The 23,196-nt window shown below is 56.5% G+C and overlaps 2 protein-coding genes across 3 annotated transcripts; one reads left to right on the top strand and one right to left on the bottom strand.

Annotated features, from left to right (window-relative positions):
* The first annotated feature begins 4,515 nt into the window (after positions 1-4,515).
* CTSF (cathepsin F) lies at positions 4,516-9,582 on the top strand. Of its 2 annotated transcripts, XM_023240086.2 has the most exons (14): positions 4,518-4,854; positions 5,072-5,170; positions 5,465-5,549; positions 5,642-5,703; positions 5,833-5,908; positions 6,509-6,622; positions 6,742-6,887; positions 6,976-7,072; positions 7,152-7,232; positions 8,026-8,145; positions 8,225-8,289; positions 8,394-8,484; positions 8,871-8,929; positions 9,012-9,582. In XM_023240086.2, the coding sequence occupies exons 1-14, from the start codon at positions 4,645-4,647 to the stop codon at positions 9,084-9,086; spliced, it is 1,380 nt and encodes a 459-aa protein (XP_023095854.1). In that variant the 5' UTR covers positions 4,518-4,644; the 3' UTR covers positions 9,087-9,582. The 2 variants fall into 2 exon arrangements, with proteins under 2 accessions (XP_044895515.1, XP_023095854.1); XM_045039580.1 differs by lacking the exon at positions 8,394-8,484 and having other exon boundaries at positions 4,516-4,854.
* Positions 9,583-9,717: 135 nt separating this feature from the next.
* Positions 9,718-22,914, bottom strand: ACTN3 (actinin alpha 3). The gene is made up of 21 exons (XM_003993681.5): positions 22,723-22,914; positions 18,960-19,074; positions 18,665-18,784; positions 18,263-18,349; positions 18,093-18,180; positions 17,558-17,636; positions 17,393-17,474; positions 16,538-16,623; positions 16,158-16,250; positions 15,489-15,719; positions 15,217-15,364; positions 13,921-14,071; positions 13,221-13,329; positions 12,985-13,125; positions 12,539-12,721; positions 11,960-12,094; positions 11,692-11,871; positions 11,121-11,267; positions 10,963-11,028; positions 10,102-10,260; positions 9,718-10,018 (listed from the first exon to the last, which is right to left on the bottom strand). Exons 1-21 carry the CDS (start codon positions 22,867-22,869, stop codon positions 9,860-9,862), a joined length of 2,706 nt encoding a protein of 901 aa, XP_003993730.1. The 5' UTR covers positions 22,870-22,914; the 3' UTR covers positions 9,718-9,859.
* Between the last annotated feature and the right edge of the window lie 282 nt (positions 22,915-23,196).

Raw genomic sequence — 23,196 nt, 5'->3', positions numbered from 1 at the left:
TCAAAGCCTGGAGCCTGCTTTGGATTCTGTGTCTCCCTCTCTCTCTGCCTCTCCCCTGCTCACGCGCTCTCTCTCTCTCAAAAATAAATAAACATTTAAAAAATTAAAAAAAAACTAATCTAGACTGCAGACATGTGTAATCAAAACTGTGGAGTATAGAAAAGCTAACTTAAGTATAAGTGCTTAAACTATGAAATTTCTAAAAAGAAAACAGTAAATAATTTTGATCTCAGGGACGATTATCTTTTCGTAAATTATTACTGAAGTATAATTGACATACTATGTGACATTAGTTTCAGGTTGGGACAATTTTCTTAGATATGACTCCAAAAGTGTGATCTATAAAAGAAAAAATATGATAAATTGGATTTCATCAAAATTTAAGTGTAAAAGGTGCATAATCTTTGATCCAGAAATGCCTGGAGCCAAGAATATCTTGTTACACCAGAGAGCAAAAAGCTATCAAAGAGGGGGTGGGGCAGAGAGAGAGAGAGAGAGGGAGGGAGAGAATCCCAAGCAGTCTCTGCACTGCCAGCGGGGAGCCCGACAAAGGTATGTAACTCACAAACCACAAGATCATGACCCAAGCCGAAATCAAGAGTCAGACATTTAACCAACTGAGCCACCCAGGTGCCCCAGAGGTAGCTGAACTTCTTGAGGAAGTTCACTCTGCCTGTGTCAAGTACTTCCCCATGGGCTGTAAGTTGTAAGGAAATTTTTTTCTTTTGCCTTGTTTTCCCCATCAGTCCGTGGCAGCATACCTGTCTCATAGGGTTGTTGTGGGTTAAATGGGCTAATGCATATACGTGCTGAGAACACTGAGGGCCTAGCACGTAGTTAGTGCTCACGAAATGTGAGCTATCATTTTTACTGTTGTTAATATTTTTATGTGTGGGGCGCTCTTCTGGGGAACACCAGAACAGATGTCAGGTGACCCCGCTGATCCCCACCTCCTGGTGTCCACATCTTTGTGTAGGCTCTCCCCTCCCCCCTCCCTTGAGTGTGAGAGGCACCTGTGACTTCCTCCTAAAACCAGTAGAGTGCCGCAGAGTTGAGGGACACCAGATTATGTGTATGTGATTATACAAGATTGCAATATCTTTACTTCCCCTTACTGGCTTTGAGGAAGCAAGTGGCCACGTTGGGAAGGCCCACACAGGAAAAAACTGGGGGCAGCTGATAGCCATCAGCCAGCAAACAACTGAGGCCTCAGTCTGGCCGTCCTCAAGGAACCGAATGCTGCCATTAACCGCTGAGCTTCCGAGCAGATGCTTCCCGAGGCCAGCCTCCCATGAGACTGCAGGCCTGGCCATTCATTTTGTGATCATGTTTCACGCAGTGACAGGTAACTAATATACAACCCCTCACCTCCCGATCTCTTCGCTCCTGCAATTGTCTCCTCTTTCTCCTAAATCATCCATATCCCCCTTTCCATTTGGTCATTCACACCAACCCATAAGCACGCTCGAGTGTCTCATATCTTAAAAAATGCTCTTCCGATGCCGGATGCCTCTTACCTGGCTAGCTACCACCCCATCTCTCTACTCTCCTCCATGGCAAAACTTCCTGAGATCCTTGTCTCCAGCCACGTCCACATTTCTCAGATTCTCCCCTCAACCCACTGCCGTTAGTGAGGGCTCCGGTGACCTACATGTCAGCCAATCCAAAGGTCACGTGTCTCTCCTCGTTCTATTGCCTTTTCCGTGGCATTCGACGCAGCCGGCCACTTCCTTTCCTTGAGATGCACTCTCTTCTCCCACTCTGTTGACATCCCCTTCTTGTCCAACGTCGTCTTCTTCCCAGTGTCCTCTGTGGCCTCCCTCTTCCGTCCTCAGCTTCTGAATGTTGGCATGCCCCTGGTTTCGATGCAGGCACGCCGGGTCCGAGGACCCAGAGGGGTGTCTCCTGCAGGACCAGCCAAGAGGGTCCTTGGCTTCATGCGGGATGGAAACCAAACACGGGCCAGCAGCAGGCGAAAGCAGAGTTTACTGAACATAAAAAGCAGATACAGATGAAGTGCCCGGGGAGGCTTGGAAAGGAAAAAAGGAGCATGAGTCTCGTCTTTGCTTGTGATCTGGTCCTCGCCTCCCACCAGGCGTCCAGGAACTGATGGAGCGAGGACAAGCGCTCAGGCGTCCTCCTTAACTCACTCAGGCCCTGAGTCAGGGGTCTTGAAGTGTATGGCCCCTCCCAGTTACTCCTTAGCTGTTATCTCTCATGCTGGAAGACTCCAAAGAAATCATGAACTCCTCAACCTTCACGAGGAGGACACATTTTAAGGCATATGTAAGGTGGGGGTGTGGGTTCTGGCATGAAGACAAGGAGGAAAAGGAGCAAAGAAAACTCAGCTTTTTCTCTCGGGAGGTCCCATCAGCTTCCTCCCCGGTGAGATTTCCCTTCCAGGTTGTTGTGAGAATTGCCCAAGGGAACATATGCGCTCCTTAAAAAAATGTGCCTCACCTCCACCCACTCTATTAATTATAATTAGGCTCTCTTGCCTCACTCTGGTGAGAAAATGAGCCACCCTCCCCCCCCTCCCCACCCCCACCCCAGACACTTGTCAAGTGGCTCCAGTGTCAAGGGAACAAACTTTGAGGAAGATGACTGTTTCCCACAAAGGCCAATGTGGATTTCTGTTATCCTGGGTCTAAGAAAAGCCCATGGCTTCTGCTGGTGCCTTAGAAATCCCTATTTTAAATTCATTCAGCCTCAGACCTCTCGGGAGATGAAGTGTGTGTGAGCGTGGGTATGTGATCTTCTGTAGACACAGGTAGGAGGCCTGGGTCAACGATAGCAGGCGCTTCCGAGATTCTTCTAGCCATAGTAACACCATTTATCCTTCTCGAAAGTGAGGCTATGCATTAAACAACAGTCGGGTGACATCATGCCCACTTCAGGGCACGCCAAAGGAGTCACTAATTCATTCAACAAACATTTATTATGCAGGTTTTGTGTCCGGCACTGTACTATGTGCTGAGGAAACAGCAGTGAGCAGGACAAGGTCCCAGGCCTTACAAGCTCCTGGCCAACTGGAAGACATCCACAAGCGAAGAGGAAATTGCAGCCCAGCACGAAAGGAAGTTCACAGGGCTTGGCGTCTGGGAGTACAGCGACAGTGGCAGCTAGTCCGGCCAGGGGCAGTGGGGTAGATCAAGGATGGCTTCCTGTTGGAAGTGTCCTCTCAACTGAGAACTGAAAGATGTCTGGGTGTTGGGCAGAGGGAAGAGCAGTGTGAAGCTTCCGAGGTGTGCCTGACCTTGAACTTCTGAGGAGATGCAAATAGATCGAGGCTGGGGTTTCAAGTGCAAGGCACAGGGTGAGGACCCAGGCGAGCCGGAACCTCGAGGGGCTTGGGAAGCCGCATTAAGGATCTGGGACTGTCTCCTGTAAGACACACAAGGGGAGCCCCCGGGAGCTTAAACTGGGAACAGCATAACTGGGAGAGAAAAGTATCTGCTGGAATCCTTCAGGCCATGCCCTCTCAGACCACAGCCAGGAAGGAGCTCAGAGCTGGCCCTGGTCTGGCTCCAGCACTTATTTCTGAGTAGCTGGACAGTCACTTCACCTTTTTAGACCTCTGCTGCTGTAACGAGTCAGATTTGGATCAGGTGACCTTTGATATTGGTTCTTCACACTCTCCAAGCCCACACACCCTCCATCCCCTTCTGGGATTTCCTCAATTCCCTTAAACTTTCACTTCCCTGCTTCTCTCCCTAGCTGGGAACACCTTGTGGGACAATTTCTCTTTCTCATCTGGCTCTCCACTAGAGTGGGAGCTCCAAGCAGTCAGCACTATGCCTAATGCATCTGTTCACGCATCCTCTTCCTAGGCCCTGGAACACAGCTGTGAATGCTTGAACGAACCAAAGACAACCTCCCGCCTTCCTTTAGTAGTTACCTAATGCTTGCATGTTTGTGTTTGATCCTCACAATGGCCTGAGGCACTGCCAGTCCAGGGGAGATTACCTGCCATTTTGCTGATTGGCAGAGGGGCCTCAAAGAGGGGCAACTGAGCCGTGAACCCAGGTTCTAAAGCCAACTCTCCAGGTTCAAGTCCAGCTCTATCACTTACCCGGTGTTTAGTAAACCATTTAATCTCGCTAAGCTTCTATTTCCTCAATTATAAAATGAGGATAATACCGACTTCACGGATTGCGACGACGATAAAAGGGAGATGGGATATAATGAGTAACATACAATAAGCATGCAATAAATGTTAGTTACTATTTTCATTCTCAGTCTAGCGTCCGTTCCTCTCCCCAAACAACAGCTCTGAGACCCAAAAGGATTATTCCAAGACTGCAGCGCGGGCCATGGGTCTACGTACAGAACTGCTGCCAGGCCGCGTTGTACCCCCTCCTCCCGCCCCCCACCCTACCTCTCCCCTCCCCCTCCCCATCTCCTCCCCGTTCCCTTTCCCCTCCCCGCTGTGGCTCCAATCCGCCTTGCGGCCAGCGCGCCCCACGTGCCTCACGTAAATAACCGAGTGCGCAGGCGCCCGGGACCCGCGGCCGTTGGCCGGCTCCCCGCCGCCCCGGGATCAGGGGGAGGGACGCCGGCCCCTCTGGCCGCGGGCCGCTCCGCCCCGTCGGTTGGTCCCGGTCTGTCCGTCGGTGCGTCCGGGCCTCCGGCTTCGCCCTCGCCATGGCGCCCTGGCTGCTGCTGCTGTCGCTGCTGGGGTTGCTCCCCGGCGCCTCTCCCGCCCCGCCCCACCGAGCAGCGGACGCTCGGGCCCGGGAGGCGGCGTACCCGGAGCTCCTGGGGCCCGCCCGCTTCGCCCTGGAGATGTACAACCGCGGCCGGGCTGCCGGGACGCGGGCGGCGCTGGGGGCCGTGCGCGGTCGCGTCCGCCGGGTGAGGACGCGCCGGGGGCGGGGGCTCCCCAGTGCGGGTGCGCGGGGGCCCCGGTCAGTGGGTTGGCAACTTTGGTCTGGACCAGGGGTGTGGGCGCTGGACGCCCGAGAGACGAACCTCTGGTAATCGGGGAAAGGGAAGGGGGTACGGCGGGGTCGTGGGAGGGACGGGCTGAGGAGGGAATGGATGTGCCTACTTCACCCGCCCCTCCATCCAGGCGGGCGAGGGGTCCCTGTACTCCCTGAAGGCGACCCTGGAGGAGCCCCCCTGCAACGACCCCACGGTGTGCCAGCTCCCGGTGTCCAAGAAAACCCTGGTGAGTGACGGGGCTCCTGTAATTCCCCGCCCCCACAATGCGTCTGGGTCGAGTCAAGGGGAAGGGATGAGAGGCACCAACTATCCAGCGTTGAGTCACTTCACAGGCCCTGAGGGCCAGAGACTGAAATGCTCTAAAAGGGGGTGGTGGTGACAGGGTGCTGGGTGTGCCTCACTCTACACTGTGGGGGTGGTTGCCTTGGAGGCGGTCTTCACCTGAGGACCTTCCAGCTGCATCTTGCCAAGGCCTTGTTCCCATACCAGCCCCCAGACTCGCTTCCTCCTCTCCCTCCAGCTCTGCAGCTTTGAAGTCCTGGATGAGCTGGGAAAACACATGCTGCTGAGGCGGGACTGTGGCCCAGTGGATACCAAGGTTACAGGTGCTGGGATAGCCCAAGGATACTGGCATAGTTCAGATAAGACTTCACTCAGGGTTCAGCCTTGATTTCTCCTCTGTTCCAACCCCATTCAGATGACAGAAATGAGACTTTAAGTTCAGTCCTTCCACTGTTGAACAAGGACCCCCTACCCCAGGTGAGGAACCGATTTCCATGTAGGAAGTTGGCTGCTGCTTTATTTACCCCCCCCCCCTTCCCTCACCCTGGCCTGGGCTCCCTGGTCAACTGAGAAGGACTCCTTGTGAAGACCCCTGTGCCTTTCCAGGATTTTTCTGTGAAGATGGCTTCAATCTTCAAGGAGTTTGTTACCACCTATAATCGGACATATGGGACACAGGAAGGTGAGGACCCAGCCTTGGCTGTACCTGTCCCAATCAGATCAGGACATTCCCCTCCCCCCACTTGGTATCTTGGTGTTGGGAAGGGGAAGGACACAAGAGGCAGTGCCTCCCTTCAGAGACCCCTAAGTCCCCAAGTTCTTGCCCACCCTTCCAGGACTGGACAGCTACCTCCGGTTCCTGGTCCCTTCTCCCATCTAATTTTCCTGGTCAGAAAGCATGGGCCTTTATCATTCTGGATAGAGTGGAATGGGGCAAAGACCAGATTTTCTCTGCTGGTGCCCCCACTTCCCTGGCATGGTAGCCGTTCCCCATGACCTCCTATCTAAGGATGCCCTTAGGAGACCATTTTGGTTCTGCCTTCACTCCTAAGATACCACCAGCGTTGCCCCCAAAGTTGATCACACCTCCTGCTCATCGCTTGTGGGTCTGGGCCTCCCCTCACCTCCAGCCCTCCCCAGGGTCTGTCCTTAAAAAGAGCTTCAGGCCTGATCCTGAGCCCACCTCCTCCTAAGGGAGACAAGTGCCAGTTAGTCCTAGTGCCCCTCCTTTTATGATCTGCCTGGGGTCTGAGACTTTCCTCTCCTGCTCCTTGGTTCTCAGAAGCCCAGTGGCGCCTGTCTGTCTTTTCCAACAACATGGTCCGAGCGCAGAAGATCCAGGCACTGGACCGTGGCACAGCTCAGTATGGGATCACCAAGTTCAGTGACCTTACAGGTAGAAGTGATGGCCAGAGCTCTCGTGGAGCCTGAAAGAGTCAGGGCCTACTCCCACAGCCCCGGATCAGGGCTGCCTAATACTTTTCCCCGCCATCCCCTGCCCACCTTTGCCCACAGAGGAGGAGTTCCGCGCCATCTATCTGAATCCTCTCCTGAAAGAGAACCGCAACAAGATGATGCATCTAGCCAAATCCATTGGTGACCATGCCCCACCTGAGTGGGACTGGAGGACCAAGGGGGCTGTCACCAACGTCAAGAATCAGGTTGGACCCCTAAGAAGCAATGGTGGGACATGAAGGCTACCTTGGGGTTGGGAAGGGACCCAGCCCTGACTTTGTCCGTATCTTGCAGGGCATGTGTGGCTCCTGCTGGGCCTTCTCAGTCACCGGCAATGTGGAGGGCCAGTGGTTCCTAAAACAGGGGGACCTGCTCTCCCTCTCTGAGCAGGGTGAGCATCCCACTCCACATTCCTGTCCCCAGCCCAGCCCCTCCAGAGGGCTCCTCAGGACCAGCCTTCTGTCTCCTAGAGCTCTTGGACTGTGACAAGGTGGACAAGGCCTGCCTGGGTGGCTTGCCCTCCAACGCCTACTTGGCCATAAAGAATCTGGGTATGCATTCATGGGATCAGGATGGGCAGTGGGAGCCACTTTTCCCTCCAAAAGAAGTCACTTTGTGAGGGGGAGATATACGAGCATGGAAGTCATGTGAACTGGGTTCAGGTCTTAATGCTGGCCCTTAACAAAGACCTTGAGCAGGTCAGCTCTTTGAGAGCCTCGGTTGCCTCATCTGTGAAATGGGGATGATCTTGCTCACTTCATAGGATTGCCTTGAGTATCAAGTGAGGAAATATACATAAGGTTTCTGGCGCATAGCAGGGGTTCTTGGTGTTTTTGCTGCTTGGAGGTCTGTATTTCTGTAATACCACCAAACCAAGTAGCACACACCTCACCCTTTAGAAGAGGTATTAAACTAGCAATTCAGTTCAGGGGTGGGCTGCAGTGGCACGAGGATGAGGGGCTGAGGGACTGAGGTGGCTGTACAGAGACTGGGGACCTGGCAGGTGTCTGGACCAAATTGGGAACAGACTGTCTGAGCAGGACAAGCAAGCCATGGTGAAGAGTCCCAGGAATGCCAGGATGAATAAAGATCAGAAGTTGGGAATTGAGTTCCATCTTAGCCACATTTCTCGCTGGTTACTCCCCCATCCCGCTTAGTCTCCGTTTTGTCATCTCTAGAGAGAGGCTGTTGTTCAGAGGGCATGGCCTTGGTCTGGGATGGACGAGGACCTTGAGACCTCACATATAAGGGGCTGATTATAGCTCCTGGCCAGAAGACAAGTGTATGGTAAACGGGGGTCCACCTTTTCTCTCCCCTCCCCACCCCACCCCCACCATTCCCTAGGAGGGCTGGAGACAGAGGATGACTACAGCTACAGTGGCCACTTGCAGACCTGCAGTTTCTCTGCAAAGAAGGCCAAGGTCTACATCAACGACTCAGTAGAGCTGAGCCAGAATGAGCAGAGTGAGTAAGGGACAGGGTAGGGACAGGCCAGGTGGGGCTGGGGCTTGTGTGTCCCTGATGCTGTCCCTCCCCGTCTCAGAGCTGGCGGCCTGGCTGGCCAAGAAGGGCCCCATCTCCGTTGCCATCAATGCCTTCGGCATGCAGGTAAGGTCCCTGTCTCTTGCCTGTCTCTTGCTGACTCCTTTCCCACTTCTCCTTGGAGTTGGCTCCCTACTCCTTATTCTCGCCTTCCCCCCACCCCGCCCCAGTTCTACCGCCGCGGGATCTCCCACCCACTGCGGCCCCTCTGCAGCCCCTGGCTCATCGACCATGCAGTGCTGCTCGTGGGCTACGGCAACCGTGAGTTCCATCCGCCCCAGCTACAGGCAGAGATTGGACCACAGCAGCTCAGGGCCTTCGGAGGGGGAAATTGAGGGAATGCCTAGGAACCCTGTCCTACTCCTGCTTTGGGCCACGGGCCAGGCGGGAGCCCTCCGTCCCTTCTGTGGATGGCAAAGCTGAGGTAGTGGAAGGTTGAACTGAACTGTTACAGATGAATAATCTGCCAGAGGAAGACGGCCGGGTGCCCTCCCCCAACCCCAGAGCCGTACCAGGAGGGTGGCAGGTGTGGGCCTGTCTTGTTTTCTGCTCTTTTCCCAGTGTCTGTCACAGTAGGCTACAGCAGATACTGGGAGAGGGCCAAGTGCTGGGGGCCCTGACTCCTTGTCCTCTGCCCTGCTCCTCAGGCTCTGGCATCCCCTTCTGGGCCATCAAGAACAGTTGGGGCACTGACTGGGGTGAGGAGGTGAGTCGTGTCCCCTTGGCCGTGGCTCTCCAGCTCCCATCCTGCCCTAATGCCCTTACCAGCTCCCCTGCCTCTCTGCCAGGGTTACTACTACTTGTACCGTGGGTCCGGGGCCTGTGGCGTGAACGCCATGGCCAGCTCGGCCGTGGTGAACTGAGGAGCGTCGGCACAGGACCTGGTGCTGACCAGAGCAGCCCCTTCCTCAGCCTGACCTGCGTGTCCAGGCCCCTCCCCAGGAGGCACAGCTGGCTGAGTGACGGCCACCGGGTTACCTCAGGGTGAGAAGGCACTGGCCTAGGGCAAAACCCCTACCCGTCTCCACTCCACCCCACTCCTACCCTGAAGTTCCCCAGCTGCACCTTTGTAGACTTGTGGTAGCTAGGAGGCTCTTGAGCTGAAGGATGATGCCGCTGCAGTTGATGCTGGGGCAAGAACCTTGGGCTTGGATAAGGAACAGGTGGGAAGAAAATATTCTGGTCTTAAACCCAGCTCTGTCTTCAGCTGGCTCTGGCTTCCTCTCCTGGCTTTCCTCTGTCTGATGCTATAAATTTTCTGGTTCCCCTGGATTTAGGGACAGTGTTTCCTTCCACATCTACGAGAAACTATTGTAACTACCTTTTTCTAACAGCAATAAAGAGGTGTCCTAGGCCCCAGTGTGGTGTGATTGTTTAGTACCTTTGGGCAAAGAGGGGTGGTAGGGATCCCTGGAGGGTTAAGGTTGGGCAGCTGATCCTGCTCAGGAGCATGAGGGCCCAGTGTCTGCTTCAGGAACCAAAAGGAGACGGAGAGAGGCTCACGGATGGCTCTTTATTCAGAAATACGTTCTGAATGGCTGGCCGTTCTCTGAGGCCTTTGCTCCAAGAGATGGATGGAATCAGCCAGAGGGAGTCTCCTCTCTCTGACTCATGTAGAGAACTTTAGGGATTGAGGTCAGAGGTCGCTCTCCCCATAGAGGGCACTGGAGAAGGCCACATAGTCCAGAGCACCAGCTGGAGCCCCAGAGCCTTTGTAGGGTGCCATACGGCGGATGCAATACTCGGCCTGCTCAGCTGGGAGCTCCCGCCGCAGCTCCTCAGGGGTGATGTAGTTCTGGGGGAGAAAAGGTTATTGAGGACCCCCAGATCCTGTTCCTTGTCCCAGCCCGCCAGCCCTCTCCACCACCCAGGACTCACCTTATCTCCTGCCAGGATCTTGAAGGAGGCCACAACTTGCTCAGCTGTGTCGGTCTCGGCTGTCTCTCGTGTCATGAAGTCAATGAATGCCTGGAAGGTCACAACTCCGGCTGCGTTGGGGTCCACCATGGTCATAATGCGAGCAAACTCCACTTCTCCCTGCAGGGATAGAGGCCAGGCACCATGCCCATGGGTGCTGAAGCCAGAGGACTCCTGATGTCCCTTTCTGGGGACTGTCCAGCTTTGGCTTGATGACCCCAGTTACAAAGTGCTCTCTTCCCTCCATAGACGGTGCCGCAGCTTAGCTCTGGCTTTATAGGAAGTCCTTTCTACTAAGCTAAAAACTGCTTCCTGTTCCTGGCAATGTCCCCTATTGCCCTTTGGTCCTGATCTTTTTTTCTGGAGCTCTCTCTAGTGCTGTTTCTCTGGGGGGAAATGTTGCATGCTAAGGCGCTTTTGTTTTTTTCTTTTAAAACTTACTTTTATTTTTGAGAGAGAATCTTAAGCAGGCTCCATGCTCAGCACGGAGCCCAACGCAGGGCTCAGTCCCAGGACCCTGGGATCGTGACAGCCAAAATCAAGAGTTAGACACTCAAACAACTGAGGCACCCAGGGGTACCACAAGCTCAGGCTTTTGAGTCACATAGAACCAGATCCAAATGCTAGCTGTGTCCTTGAGCAAGTTAATTCACCTCTCTGAGCCTTTGATGGCCCTGCGTGAAATGAGGTAATTTTGCCCAGCCCCGGTGGGTGTGATGAGGAAATGAAGTGCACGAGGAGTGGGGAGGGGTGCAGTAGGTGATCGGTATGCAGGAGAGAGGCACTGATGGGGCTCCTGCGATGCGGGCTGGGGGCACTCACCAGGTCATAGCCCATGGAGATGAGGCAAGCTCGGAAGTCATCAGGCTCCATCATCCCATTCCGCTTCTGTAGCGCATGAGTGGATGTCAGACTTGGTCTGCCAACCCCCCGCCCTGGCCCCCAGGTCCACCACCCCACAGGGCTGGGCCCCTGCTGACCCGGTCAAAGTGGTTGAAGGACGCCCGGAACTCGTTGAGCTGCTCCTGGCTCAGGCCCTTGGCGTCTCGGGTCAGTACCTGGTTCTCCACCTCATTGATAGTGCGGGCGATGGAGGTGAGCAGCTGCTCCCAGCCTACGCGGATGTGCTGCGGGGTCGGGGGTGGGCCAAGTCAGCGGGCGGCCAGTGCCTGGCCGCTGGTGCTAGCTTCACTTCCAATCTGCTGTGTGCCCCTGGGAGAGTCTTCCACCTTATTGGGGCTGTGTCCCTATCTGGAGGTTCCACTGAGTGGCCTCCAGCGGCCCTTCCTGCCTTGCAGTCTGGCGACTTGTTACGTATTAAGTGTTGATCAACTGGTCATGGCAAGACCTGGCCTGGCTTTAGACTCCTGTGTGACTCTGGACTGGTCACTTCCCCTCTCCAGATCTCAGTATCCCCATGGATACGCTGGGGGACCTGGACAAGCTGAACTGGGGACCCTCCTGGGGCAGACGTGCTGTGTCCGGCCACGGCTGCCCCAGGCTTCCCTGGCCAGTGCCACCTCCCCTCTCTCCTCAGCAAGTGGATCCCACCTCCATGCTGTAGACGGTGTGCTTGTTGTCGAACACCAGGCTCTCCTGCAGAAGCTGGTGGTCGCCCTCCAGCCGGTCAATGTTGCTCTTGTAGTTGATGATGTTCTGCTCCTGTTGCCGCAGCCCGGCCATCTGTTCCTCCAGAGACCCGGCCATGCCTGCTGCTAGGCGCCCCACCTCCTGTAGGGGGACCCAGGCGGGATGTGAGCTCCCTGTGGCCTGGCCCTGGCCCCACTCCCCCAGCTCCACCACACCATCCAAGCCTTACCTCCACCTTCGCCTGGATCCAGGGCCCAACAGCATTGGCTTGAGCTGCAAACTGTCTCCGGAGCCTCTCGTTCACCTGCTGCCGGGCCAGCTCCTCCTGCAGCGTCTGGTCACGGCTGGGCACCAGCTTTCGGACCTAGGAAGGAGGGTGCTTGTGCGTGGGGCAGCTCTGGGAGCGAGAAGATGGCTTTGAGGGGAGGTGGGCTCCGACCCCTAAAACAGGCCCTGCAGCTCTGAGCCAAGATGTCTGGGCTACATGGACAAGCTCTTGGACAAGTCATTTGACCTCTTGTTTCCTCATCTGTGAGATGGTGCTGATGATATAACTGATAGCTAACCTAGGTTGTTTTATAAAGATGTCCACACCCAGGCTCAATACAGGAAAATGCTGCTGTTATAGCCATTTTACAGATGGGGCCATGACAGGAAGGGTGACTTATCCAGGGCTACATGAAGTCTGAGAGACCCCAGATCCCAAGGCGGACTTGGTTCTCCATATCTTGGGACATCTGAGCTTTCAGGGCAGTTAGAATGCACAGGAGTGGGTGGGAGGCAGGGAGAGGTCACAGGCAGTACTGACCATATCCCACTTAGTGTTGATGTCCTGCGGTGTGAGGTTGATGTAGGGGTTCGTGAGGCTGGGCCGCAGCCCGTACGTTTGGCAGATCTTCTGGATCTCACCCTGGATACCCAGGATGGCCCCTCTTTCTCGGTCAGCCTCGGGCAACGTGGCCTTGAATTGGTCGTGTGCAGTCAGCAGGCTCTGGGAACGACAGGAAGGAAGCATCAGCCAGCACCCTTCACTTCCCACAGGCAACAGGGCAGCAGCGTGCTCCAGGCCACCCAGCAGGTCCCCGGCAGGGCTGGCTCAACCCAGGCCTCCAGTCTCCCAGCCTAACACTTGGGAACTGGGGTTTCCCTCCCACCCCCATTCCCCAGGAACCCAAAGGAATGGCTGACAGGATTCTAGGCCAGCTTCCCCATCATCCCATCCAGCACCCCCGCACCCAGAACCCCCGCGTCCACCTGGGTCTCCTCCACTGAGTGCACCAGCCACACATCCTGCAGGTCCTCCACGGCACCATCCAGCCAGTTGTTGAAGGGCGCCGCCCGCCGGGCAAACTCCAGCTGCAGCTGGTCAATGGTCTCCAGGAGCTTCTCCATCCGCTAGGAGCCATGGGGATGGCGAGTCAGCAGCCTGCCCACAGGCCCCTCACCAGCCTCCGGTCTCCAGCCCCCAGTTCTCTGGCCCCCAAGCCCACCTCCAGCGCGTCCCTCCTCTTCTGGGTCAGTGTGCCCAGGTTGTCCCACTGGTCACAGATGGCCTGGCAACGGCTGTTCACCGAGGCCGCATCATGGTAGTCCAGCTCACTGGGGGCGAGAAAAGGGATGATCGTGGGGTCAGACCACAGCCCAGATTTCCACCTGACTGTCTTCCTGGGACTGGAACCTGTGCCCCAGATGAAGGCGGGGGTGTCAGGGGAGGTGTGGGGGAAGCAGGGCAGTCCTGAGGGTGGAGATCGGGGTTCCAGTGTGATCCCTGGGTAGGAGGTGCCGGCAGATCCTCAGCTCCAGTCCCTCGGGACGCTCGGATGTGGGAGGTGGGTCGTGTTTCAAGGGTGGGATTGCTCGAGAAGGGGCGGGTGTACAGGAGGTGGGGGGCGTGGTCAAGGCTGATGGGGAGGTTTTGGGAGAACCGGCCACGGAGCTGAAGGGGGCTGAAGGGGGCGGCCAGGTTAGGGGTGGCCCAGGAGGGTGAGGCAGGCCAAGCACGGGTAGGAAGTGCGGGTCCCAGGTGGGGACAGGACAGGATTACGGGAGGAGGGGAGGAGCAAGTGGTGACGGGGTTAGCCAAGGCAGGGCTGCTGACTTGAGGGCAGCGGGGAGCCCGGGTGGGCGGAGGGACGAAGCCAGGTAAGGGGCGTTGCCACCGGGGCGAGCCGGGAGGCGGGCCACGCCTACTTGAGCTCCTGGGCCAGAGCGGCGATGTGCTCCACGCGGTCCTGGTGCGCCGCCAGGTCGCTCTCAAAGGCCTCGTGGCGCCGCAGCAACGCCCGCACCTCCTGCAGCGAGGCCGACTCGTAGTCGCGCTGGCTCAGCATGTCCTCCTTCCCTACTCAGAGAAAGGACCGGCTCGGGTCACCCAGCGGCGGCCGCGGCGGGAGAGGGGGTTCGAGCGAGGCTGCGTGACCTTGGCGATTCCTCATCTGTGAAATGCAGGTGATCACACCTGCCCGGCCTATCGGCCTATCGTAGGGGTTTGTTCCTGGCGCTAGGGTGATAAAGTGAAGTGAAGCTCCTGTTCCAGGGCATGACCTGTAAATCACGTCAGTGTCCCCGGATCCTGCACGTTTCAGGGTGGCCCTTGGTACAGTTCGGGTATTATTGCATATCGAACTACCTCCCAACGACTAATGAGCCCCTGACCTTTGCTCACCAGTTTCCCCAGTGCCTGCCACAGTGCCTGACCCTTGGTAGACCTTCTAGGAATATTTGTTGGATGAATGAATGAATATAAAAGTGCTTTCAGAGTGAATTACCGTAATTACACAGATAAAACTACAATAATAATAATTGCAGCAGCGACAATTTATTGAGTACCTTCGCATCTTGCAGAGCTGGTAACAGGCTTAAAGATTCAGAAACCCCTTAAGAGTCACAAAATGGCTGTATATTTAGGGAGTTTTTATATCAAAGCACTGTTATTCTTTGTGCCCATAATCCATTATCGGATGTTTGTTCATTATTTTATTTATTTATTTGTTTGTTTATATATTTATTTATTTACTTATTTTGTTCATTATTTTTGACAGAATTCATTTATTTGTAGGATTAAAATCCCTGGTAGAGTACGGAATGAATGTTTTCATACAGGGTGTTATATTTGACTCATGCAGTATTTTGCCACCAATATGCTTGGAGTATAACATAATTGCTGTTAGCATTGAGGACTCACCTGCCACATGTACAAATAAAATGCTGAATGACAGATTAATCAGAGCAGACCTACAGAAGGCCAGAGCTGGGAGACAGGGGTTGAAGTTCACAGATGAAGAAACCGTGGTACAAAGAGGAGAAGTGACTTGGTCGCACAGCAAGTCAGGGTAGGACTAGAGAACAGGTCCCCACCCCCACCCCACCTCCCTAGTTCCTGGAAGAACAGGTGCTCCTGACCCGTGCATTTTGCCAGGATTCCCCCCTCCCCCACATACCAGTTTTCACCCCAGGACAGCCCCAAGCCCCGTGAGGTGTACCCACCCCGGGTCCAGGTTTCGTGCAAGGAGGCCTTCTGCTGGAATTTCTCAGCCAGGTGCTGGAGCCGCTGCAGGCGACGGATCTCCGAGAGCAGCCAGTCCTCGTAGCCTTTCTCCACCTGCTCCAGCCCACGCCATGCGTTGGCGATGTCCTGTGGGACAGGCAGAGGTGTCTTCCGTCACGGTGTGCCCCTTGTACAGACGGGGACGCAGAGCCCCATGTCGCCCAGAGGATGTGGGCAGAACGGGGGTCACCCCATCCCCGGCCCGGCTCACCGAGACGAGCTTGCCCTCCGAGGGCATGAAGGCGGGCCGGTGGCTCAGCCGCAGCTTGGTCTGCAGCGTGTTGAAGTTGATCTCCAGCTGGCACTTCTCCTGCACCCGGGGCGGCTTGTGCAGGCGCCGGTAGTCCCGGAAGTCCTCCAGCTTGCGCTGCATGGCACTCATGCTGGGCTCGCCCACGCGGTTCTCCAGCCACGGTATGGTGCGGCGGATCCATTCCAGCAGCTGCCAGGGCCAGGCAGGTGCAGCGCAGAGAGCTCTGAGCCAGTCTGCTCACCCCTTCCACCCCTGTCCACCCGCACCCCGGGCTGCGGCCGGAAGGAGGGGCCTCCAGCGGGATGGGGGTCCCCGCTAATCAGGGAAGGAGTCTGAGTCCAGGGACCAGCATAGGCTGGCACAGAGCAAAGGGTCATGAGATCGCCTACATACGAGTGAACAGATAAATGAAGGAGTAAAGCAATGAATGATGAGGGAATCAGTGAATGACCAGGAGCTTGGACAGGCAGCAGAGGGCAGGAGACGAGTGAAGATGGCAGGAAGAGGCTGGAGGAGGCCAAGGCCAAGGCCCTGGGGCGAGGGAGGCTCTGGGGGCCCGGGCTTGGGCCAGGGTTGGCGGAGCACAGGTCGGGGGAGGGGAAGGGCCCTCTCTGGCCTCAGTCTCACCTCACTGGCCAGCTTCTCGTACTCCTCCATCAGCTTCTCGTTCTCCTGGTTCACAGCCAGCACCTTACAGATCCTGTTGGCAGCCGTCTCTGCCTGTCGCGGGAGGCCGAAAAGGTGGGCACTAGAATGAGCTACTGCTTTCCCTGACACAGCTTTCCTCCGTAAAGCCCTTACAGTTTGGATCCGTGCAGATAGGGGAGCACATCTTTTAGGATGAGGAGGGAGCTCCCAGACCAGACGCCTCTGCTTCTGAGTTCCCCAGAGACTGAGTATATGTGGCTGGGACAGTGGCACTCCCACCCACATGGGGCCCAGCACCTCCAAATGCCGGACCACAAGCCCAGCCCAGGCAGCAGTAGCGGGGGGGGGGGCCCCCTTACCTGCTCAGCCCCGGCGAAGGCGTGGTAGAAGCAGGAAACATAGGTCATGATGGCCTTCTCATCAGGCTTTGGGGTGTTCACGATGTCTAGGGGACAGCAGTGAGATACAGGTATTTATTGCCCAAAGCCAGGCTTGAGGAATGGGCTCACGCCCCTAACAAGGCAGAGAGCTCCCTCGAGACGGTAAGGGTGGGGACATCTAGTCACAGTTACCAACCGCCAGCTACCCCAAACCTAGCGTCTGCCTCTTCCCTGGAGCCCTCCCCAATCACCCCAGTGTCCAGCAACCTGCCCCTCTGTGGGGTGAGAAAAGTGTAAGCGAGCAGGTGAGTGAGCAGACACGCGGCCCTCAAGAAGCACCAGCCCACACTGCCCGGTGTCTCTAACCATCCCATCCCTCTGTGGGTCCACCTGTCTTCTGTCTTTTCCCCAAGTCCTCATCCATTGGTGCCCACAGACCCAGGGCACCAGGCACAGTAGGTGCTCAGAAAATGTTTGCTGCTTCAATTGACTGAAGACTTGACTGGGCACAGGGACAAGAGGCAGGGCCTGCCCTTAAGGAGCTCCATGCTCCCAGGCACCCAGGTGACAGATCTGAGACAGAAGGTGGCACCATGAGGGAAGACGAGGAGAGGCTGCTTCCACTGGCTGGTGAGGGGTAGGCAGGCATGATAGAGGGCTCCCGGAGAAGGGGGCCTTGGGCAGGAAGGATTCTGACGGAGATGGGGGCGGGGGGAGGGAAGGGGGAGGGGAGAGAATTCCAGGAGGAGGGAAGAGCAGGGGCAAAGGTGAGAGGGTGGGACCACGCCATTGGTCAGTAAGTGGAGTCCTCGCCCAGGCTAGACTTCCTCTCACCTTCGGCATCCAACATCCTGGGGATGTCCAAGTATTTCTCCGCCACCTCAAAGGCAGTGTTTAGGTTGCCAATGGGGTCATCCTAGATGGGCAGGAGCAGGGACAGGTGAAATGGCAGCTGAGGGCAGAGGTGGGGAGTCGGGGCTGGGAGTGACAGAGGCCTACCTTGCGCAGCTTGGCATAGTCGATGAGGTCAGGGCGGTGTCGGTGGATGAGAGCACAGAGAGCCAGGCCATCCTTCCAGCTGGACAGACAGAAGTGGGGGTCAGTCCCGGATTCGAGCTGAGGCTCTGTGCTTCCCTCACTCCAGGAGCATCCCCATCAGGACAGCCTCATCAGTAAAGTGGAGTTGTCTAAACTCCTTGGCTTGGCATTTGAAGCCTTTCATTACCAGAGTTGGACCATCTCCTCCAAGCTTACATGATTCCTTCACATACCCTGTCCTTGGGCCACACCAGTATCTAGATGTGTTTGCTTACAAGGTCCCCTCTGGCTGGAATGCGGTTCCAGGGATGCCTCCAATGCACCCTCCCTCACCCTCCTGGATTCCATCGCAACATCGACTGAGTCCTCCTATTTTCAGACACTGTGCCAGGAACTCGGCTGTGACCTCTCCTCTCCTGGGGCTTGTGAGAGGGGCCGGCTCTGTGCCCCAGAGCCCAGCAGAGGCCCGTGTGCACGTGCTGACCGGCTGACAGACCTGGTGTGGAAGTTCTGCACGTTGACGTTGCGGTACGGCGCTGTCTTCCGCTGGCACCACAGGAGCAAGCCTTCCTTGGCCGAGGTTTCTGGGTGGGGGTGGGGAGAGCTATTAGCTGGGGAGAGGGGTCTGGGCCAGCCCTCCCACTCTATCGCTTCCCCACCACTCACCCTCCACAGAGATGTCCTGGATGGCGAAGCGAAGGATGATGGTCCAGATCATGCCCAGGGTCATCTTCAGGTTCCCGTCAACAATCTCTGCAGGGTGGGGAGTGGGGACAGATTCCAGCCGACACTCAAGGCCTGTACCACCTCAGCTGCCTTCCCTCCTGCTCCGCTCTCCGGCCCTTGTCCCCCATCCCAGAGCCGGTACCTAGCAAGTGTTCAATCCCGGAACACCTACTAGCGCCAGGTCCTGTGCCAGCACTTTGGGCACGTTTGCCCCTTAACAGCCCCTCCCAAGAGGCCTGGATGGTCGACTCCGTGGGTGAAGAGACTGAGGCTCACAGAAGCGACTTGACGCCGGGACCGCCCTCCAGCCCCCTGCCAGGTCTTCTCCTGCCACCTCCCTACCTTCGGCACCAATGGACACCAGCTTAACCCCCTTGCTGGCAATGAAGTCCAGGGCCTTGTTGACGTTGGCGATCTTGTGGAAGCGCATCTTGCCTTTGTCTGGCCTGGGTAGCCTCTCTCCTGGGTATAAGAGGAGAGGTCAAGGGTCAGAGGTCACAAGAAAAAGCTGAAGACCCTGTCCTCAAACTTCCCCCTCCCCCACTTCATCCCCTCCAGCACTCTGCTGCCGCGTTCCCCCAGCTCTCCGGATTCTCCTAGGTCCCAGGGTCCCGGTGCATTGATTCGCGCCCCTCACCTGAAATGACCTCCAAGAGTAACATGAGTTTGAGGCCATTGCGGAAATCCTCCTCGATGTTTTCAATCTGGGTGCCGGCCTTGCGCAGGTGTGAGTTGCACCAGGCAGTGAAGGTCTGGGGGGCAGAGGACAGCACTTAGACCCTAGCGCCGGCTCTGGGGGACATCAGGGTAGATCTCAGAGCCCGGGCCCCAGATTCAAGTCCTGGCCCAGCCACTGACTTGCCATGCAAGTCCTTTTCTCTCTCTGAGCTTTAATTCTCCTGGAAAAGGAAAAGTGGGCGCTGGGGCCCACACAGGTCCCAGTTTGGACCTGGGACACACCAGTTCCGGTCAGTCTCAAGCACCTGAGGGCGATTGAGAAAAATTGTAAAGCATACGCTCTGAAGTGTGGGGCCCTCCCCCACACAAGGGCCAATGCAGGGTGATACCGCCCTTCTAAGGCCTGAAAAATTCTGGACTGAAGCATGTCCGGCTCTGAGGGTTGTGCCTGAGGAACTGTGCACCCGTGTTACTATTATCTCAGCCCCACTGCCCTCCCGGGGCTGTTGTGAATGGGCCTCCAAGTAGAACGTGAGGGTGCGAGAGCTTTGCAGGTCGCAGAGGATCATCTGGGCACAAGCGCAGCCTAACACGACTCCTGGAGGTGACTGCCCTTCCCCTCTCCCTAGAGTCATCCTCAGCCTCAGCCTCTGTCTGGGATGGGGGGGGGGGGCTGCTGTGCAGTTGGGTGTATATTGCGGATGGGCGTGACCTGGTGCAGCCTGGTGCACAAGTTTCCACCAACCTATCAAGCCTTCAAGCCCTGGATTCTGCCATTAGCCACAGAGTCCTTGGTAGAATCTACCCTTGGGCTCCAACTCACTCACTGTGGCCCAGGGTGCACCCCCTTGCCCTTTCTTGGGCTCAGTCTCCCCATTTGTACAATTAATCGCCCAGACTTCACGATGTCCCCAGGTCTTTCTTCCTCCAATCTGGCAGGATTCTAGAATTCAGAGCATTCCCCCACCACAGAGCAATGAATTCTGGGAGGTGGCCCTGGAAGTCAATTGGAATTATTTCCCTCAGATAGCTTCCCTTCCCCAGACCAGCTTTTCAGCTGTCCTTAGAGCTGGACGTGAAAGATGATGCTTTAAATACTTGAAGGACTGTCGTTGCTAAGGAAAGAAAGTGAGTTTCCCGTTACTGGAGGTATACAAGGGAGTCTGAGCACTACTGGTTGGGGCCCCAAGCACAGGAGAAGGCAGTCGGATTCTCTGTAGTTCCCTCCAAACTCAGAGTCTGAGATGCTCTGGGTCTAGATAAGGCAGGGAGGAGAGGCAGGACTGGGTGGGGGTTCCATGGCGGAGGAAGGGGCATTCTTTCCTTTGACAAACATGACTCTTAATGAGATGTGGTCCCTGCCGTAAAGGAGCTCACGGTCAATTAAAGAGTCACGTTGGTCTGAGAAGTGCTGGGAGAGACTAGTGTCAGGGAGAGGAGGGAAAGAGCTCTTCAGATCAGATGGGGGGCTACTATCTGATCTGAGCTGCAATGGAAGGGCAGGAATTATTCAGACAGAGAAGGGCAGGCAAGGGCACGCCAGGCAGGGCCAGCGCCACAGGCAAATGCTCAGCAGGGAGAAACAGCTGTGAGGTCTGTGGGGCTATAGCTATCTGGGTGCCGCTGGAATGAAGCTGGGGGTGTTGGGGTATAAGTGGTGAGAAGCAGGCCGGAGGGGCGGCAGGGGCCAGGTCATGCACGATCTTGGGTGCTAAGCCAGGGACTTTCAACTCGATCCTGAGGGCAACAGGGAAGAGAGGGAAGCTTTCAGGCAGAGGGAGGTGGGCAGAAAAGTGTCTTAGAAAGCTCTTTCTGGTTACAGAGTGGAGGCAAATGGCTTGGCAGAGCAGAAGGGAGAGGTGAGGAGGTGGTGCCCAGGACCAGGGTGAGAGAGGAAGGGTGTCAGTGAGGCGGCATAGGGCAGGATCAGACAGATGGGGTAGAAACACTTTTCCTCGCTGAACTGTAAGCTCCCTGAGGCAGAGGCTTTGTTTTGTTTCCTGCTGAATTCCTGACACCTAAAACAGCACCTGGCCCATAGTAGGATCTCCCTAAGAAATACTGAATGAATGTTTTTGAATGAGGTTGAACGAAGAGGACTCAGGCATCCAGGAAGGAGTGCTCCAAGACCCAGAGGAAGTGCAGGGGTGGAGTGGGGCTGAGGATGAGCACAGAGATGCTCAAGTTGGAGGAGAAAGAAACTCTGGAATGGCCAACTCCCAGAGATGCTGATTAATTTCCGGAGCGTCTACGTTGTGCAGCCGTTGAATGAATGGATGAGGTGGGTGGCTCTAGGTTGAGTTAGAAGGATATCCCTGATATTTTGTTAAGTGATGAAGGCAAGTTACAGACTAGCACGTGTCTTACGAAGGGCAGGCGGACCTGGACCTGAGAGAAACATGGTGGGTGGGGTAGGGATAGGGGTTGTGTCAGAACAGATGGCAGCTGGAGCCAGGGGCAGGGATGACATCACCGGGAGATGGCCAGACCCAAGGACCGCAGCCTTACTCGGAGACAGGTGCAGGAGGAGCTTGAGGGGAAACGTGTCACCGGGGGCACCCCAGCCTAGTCAGCTGAGCCTCCCAGACTCTGGGGTCATCTCCTGTCATCTAACCCAGCAGGAGTGCTCTGATTCTAAACCCTAGGATTCTCAGATCCTGCAAATTCCACTGAGCACTCCTGTTCCCTGCCCTTTCCTGGAGTCGCACACTGTTGGCAAATGCTGAGCGGGGTCCGATGACTTCATGGTGTCCTCCCTACCCCTGGCCTGCCACTCCCCAAAGTTTCCTCACTCCAGCCCGGATCATTTTCTCTTTTGGGAACCCAGGTGTTCTGCCCCCTCCACTTGGGAAAGTCTGGGAGTGAAAATAGATCAGGGAGGGGGCCCGAGTGCCCTACAAGGCTGGGCCTGGGCAGCAGCTGCCCGTGTGCCCCACTCCAGCTCCCTCAAGGCGCTGCCTCAGCACAAAGTGTCCATCTGGCCAGAGCGTCAGGTTACTGTGTAAGGGGACCCAGGCTCCCCTCCTCCTTGACCCTGTGGCCTTTTCAGCGGACTTAGGGCCTCTGGGGTGGGAAGGGGTATCTTGAGAAGGAGTGGGGGTGGGGCAGACAAGGGGCAAGGACTCTCAGGTTGGGGGGGGGGTCCTGCTTTCTGACAGCATATGATTTGGGTTCTCTCTCTGCCCCTTTCGGGGCTTCAGGTTCCTCATTTGACAATTGGGATGGAGTCGAAATGAACCCCAGGGTGGAGAGAATAGAGAGAAGAGAGTGGGGAGGGGTCCAGGATGGTTCCCTCCTCCCGCACACTCCCAGGTCCACCAGTTGCCCAGCTGCAAGTCCTCTGGGTGGGGTCTAGGATATTTAACTAGAGGGTTGGTGGTGTGGGGAGAAAGATTATTCTCCCCACGCTCCCCAAACTTGGATCTCCTGGGCTTCACCCAATCCCTTTTCGCCAACGGAAGTGGGGCAGTGGGCACTGGGTAATGAACCCTGAGGGGTGGGGACCCCAGAAACTCTACTGGTTATCCTAAACCCCTCATGAGCGCCCCCAGCCCTCTCTTCCAGCCCTAGGGGACGGCAGAGGACTGATGGGCAGAGCCTGGGCTAGGGAGTGGCTCTCCGGGTTAAGACAGGCTCTGCCCCAGACCTGCTGAGATGCCAAGGACAAACCGCCCGTCTTCTCAGGCCTCAGTTTTGCCATGTGGAAATGGGTGAGCACTCACTTTCCGCTGCTGCTTCTCCCAGGCCGGGTCCAGCAGTAGGTCGCGGTCCCAGTCCTCCTCCTGTTCCATGTACTCGCCGCCCCCGCCGCCGCCCGCGAAGGGCCCCTCCCTGACCCCCAGACCCTCGGGCTGCATAACCATCATCATCTTGCTCGGGCTCCTGGCTCCGCTGCGCTCGGCGCTCTCCAGAACACCGGGGCCGCGTTAAGTAGCTCCCCGCCCAGCCCCGGATCGGATTCGCGCTAAATATGGGGGAGGAGGGAGGGGCCGGATGGGGGCGAGGGCGCTCGGGTCGGGACCTGGCGAGAGGTTGCCCTGGGGCCAGGGGACTGCAGGATTTGGGGGTGCTGGGGGGATCCCATGGCGGAGATTCGGGGTTCCCGTCCCGGCTCCGCCTCTTGGGTGCTGTGTGGCCGTAGGAAAGCCACGGCCCTCTCTGTTTCCTCATGTGTACAACGGAGATGACGATAATAA

Source organism: Felis catus, chromosome D1, assembly GCF_018350175.1.
Source record: "Felis catus isolate Fca126 chromosome D1, F.catus_Fca126_mat1.0, whole genome shotgun sequence".
NCBI lineage: Eukaryota > Metazoa > Chordata > Mammalia > Carnivora > Felidae > Felis > Felis catus.
This window is presented reverse-complemented; position numbering and strand designations above follow the sequence as displayed.

Bases quoted from the DNA above. Each gene is read 5' to 3' on its own strand.
- CTSF (XM_023240086.2), top strand. From the start codon at position 4,645: ATGGCGCCCTGGCTGCTGCTGCTGTCGCTGCTGGGGTTGCTCCCCGGC. The intron at 7,073-7,151 runs GTGAGCATCCCA...TCTGTCTCCTAG, and splicing joins GCTCTCCCTCTCTGAGCAGG to AGCTCTTGGACTGTGACAAG. The intron at 8,930-9,011 runs GTGAGTCGTGTC...CCTCTCTGCCAG, and splicing joins GCACTGACTGGGGTGAGGAG to GGTTACTACTACTTGTACCG.
- ACTN3 (XM_003993681.5), bottom strand. From the start codon at position 22,869: ATGATGATGGTTATGCAGCCCGAGGGTCTGGGGGTCAGGGAGGGGCCC. The intron at 15,720-16,157 runs GTGAGACTGAGG...TGGCCCTGGCAG, and splicing joins ACGAGAAGCTGGCCAGTGAG to CTGCTGGAATGGATCCGCCG. The intron at 13,126-13,220 runs GTGGGCTTGGGG...CATGGCTCCTAG, and splicing joins AGAGGAGGGACGCGCTGGAG to CGGATGGAGAAGCTCCTGGA.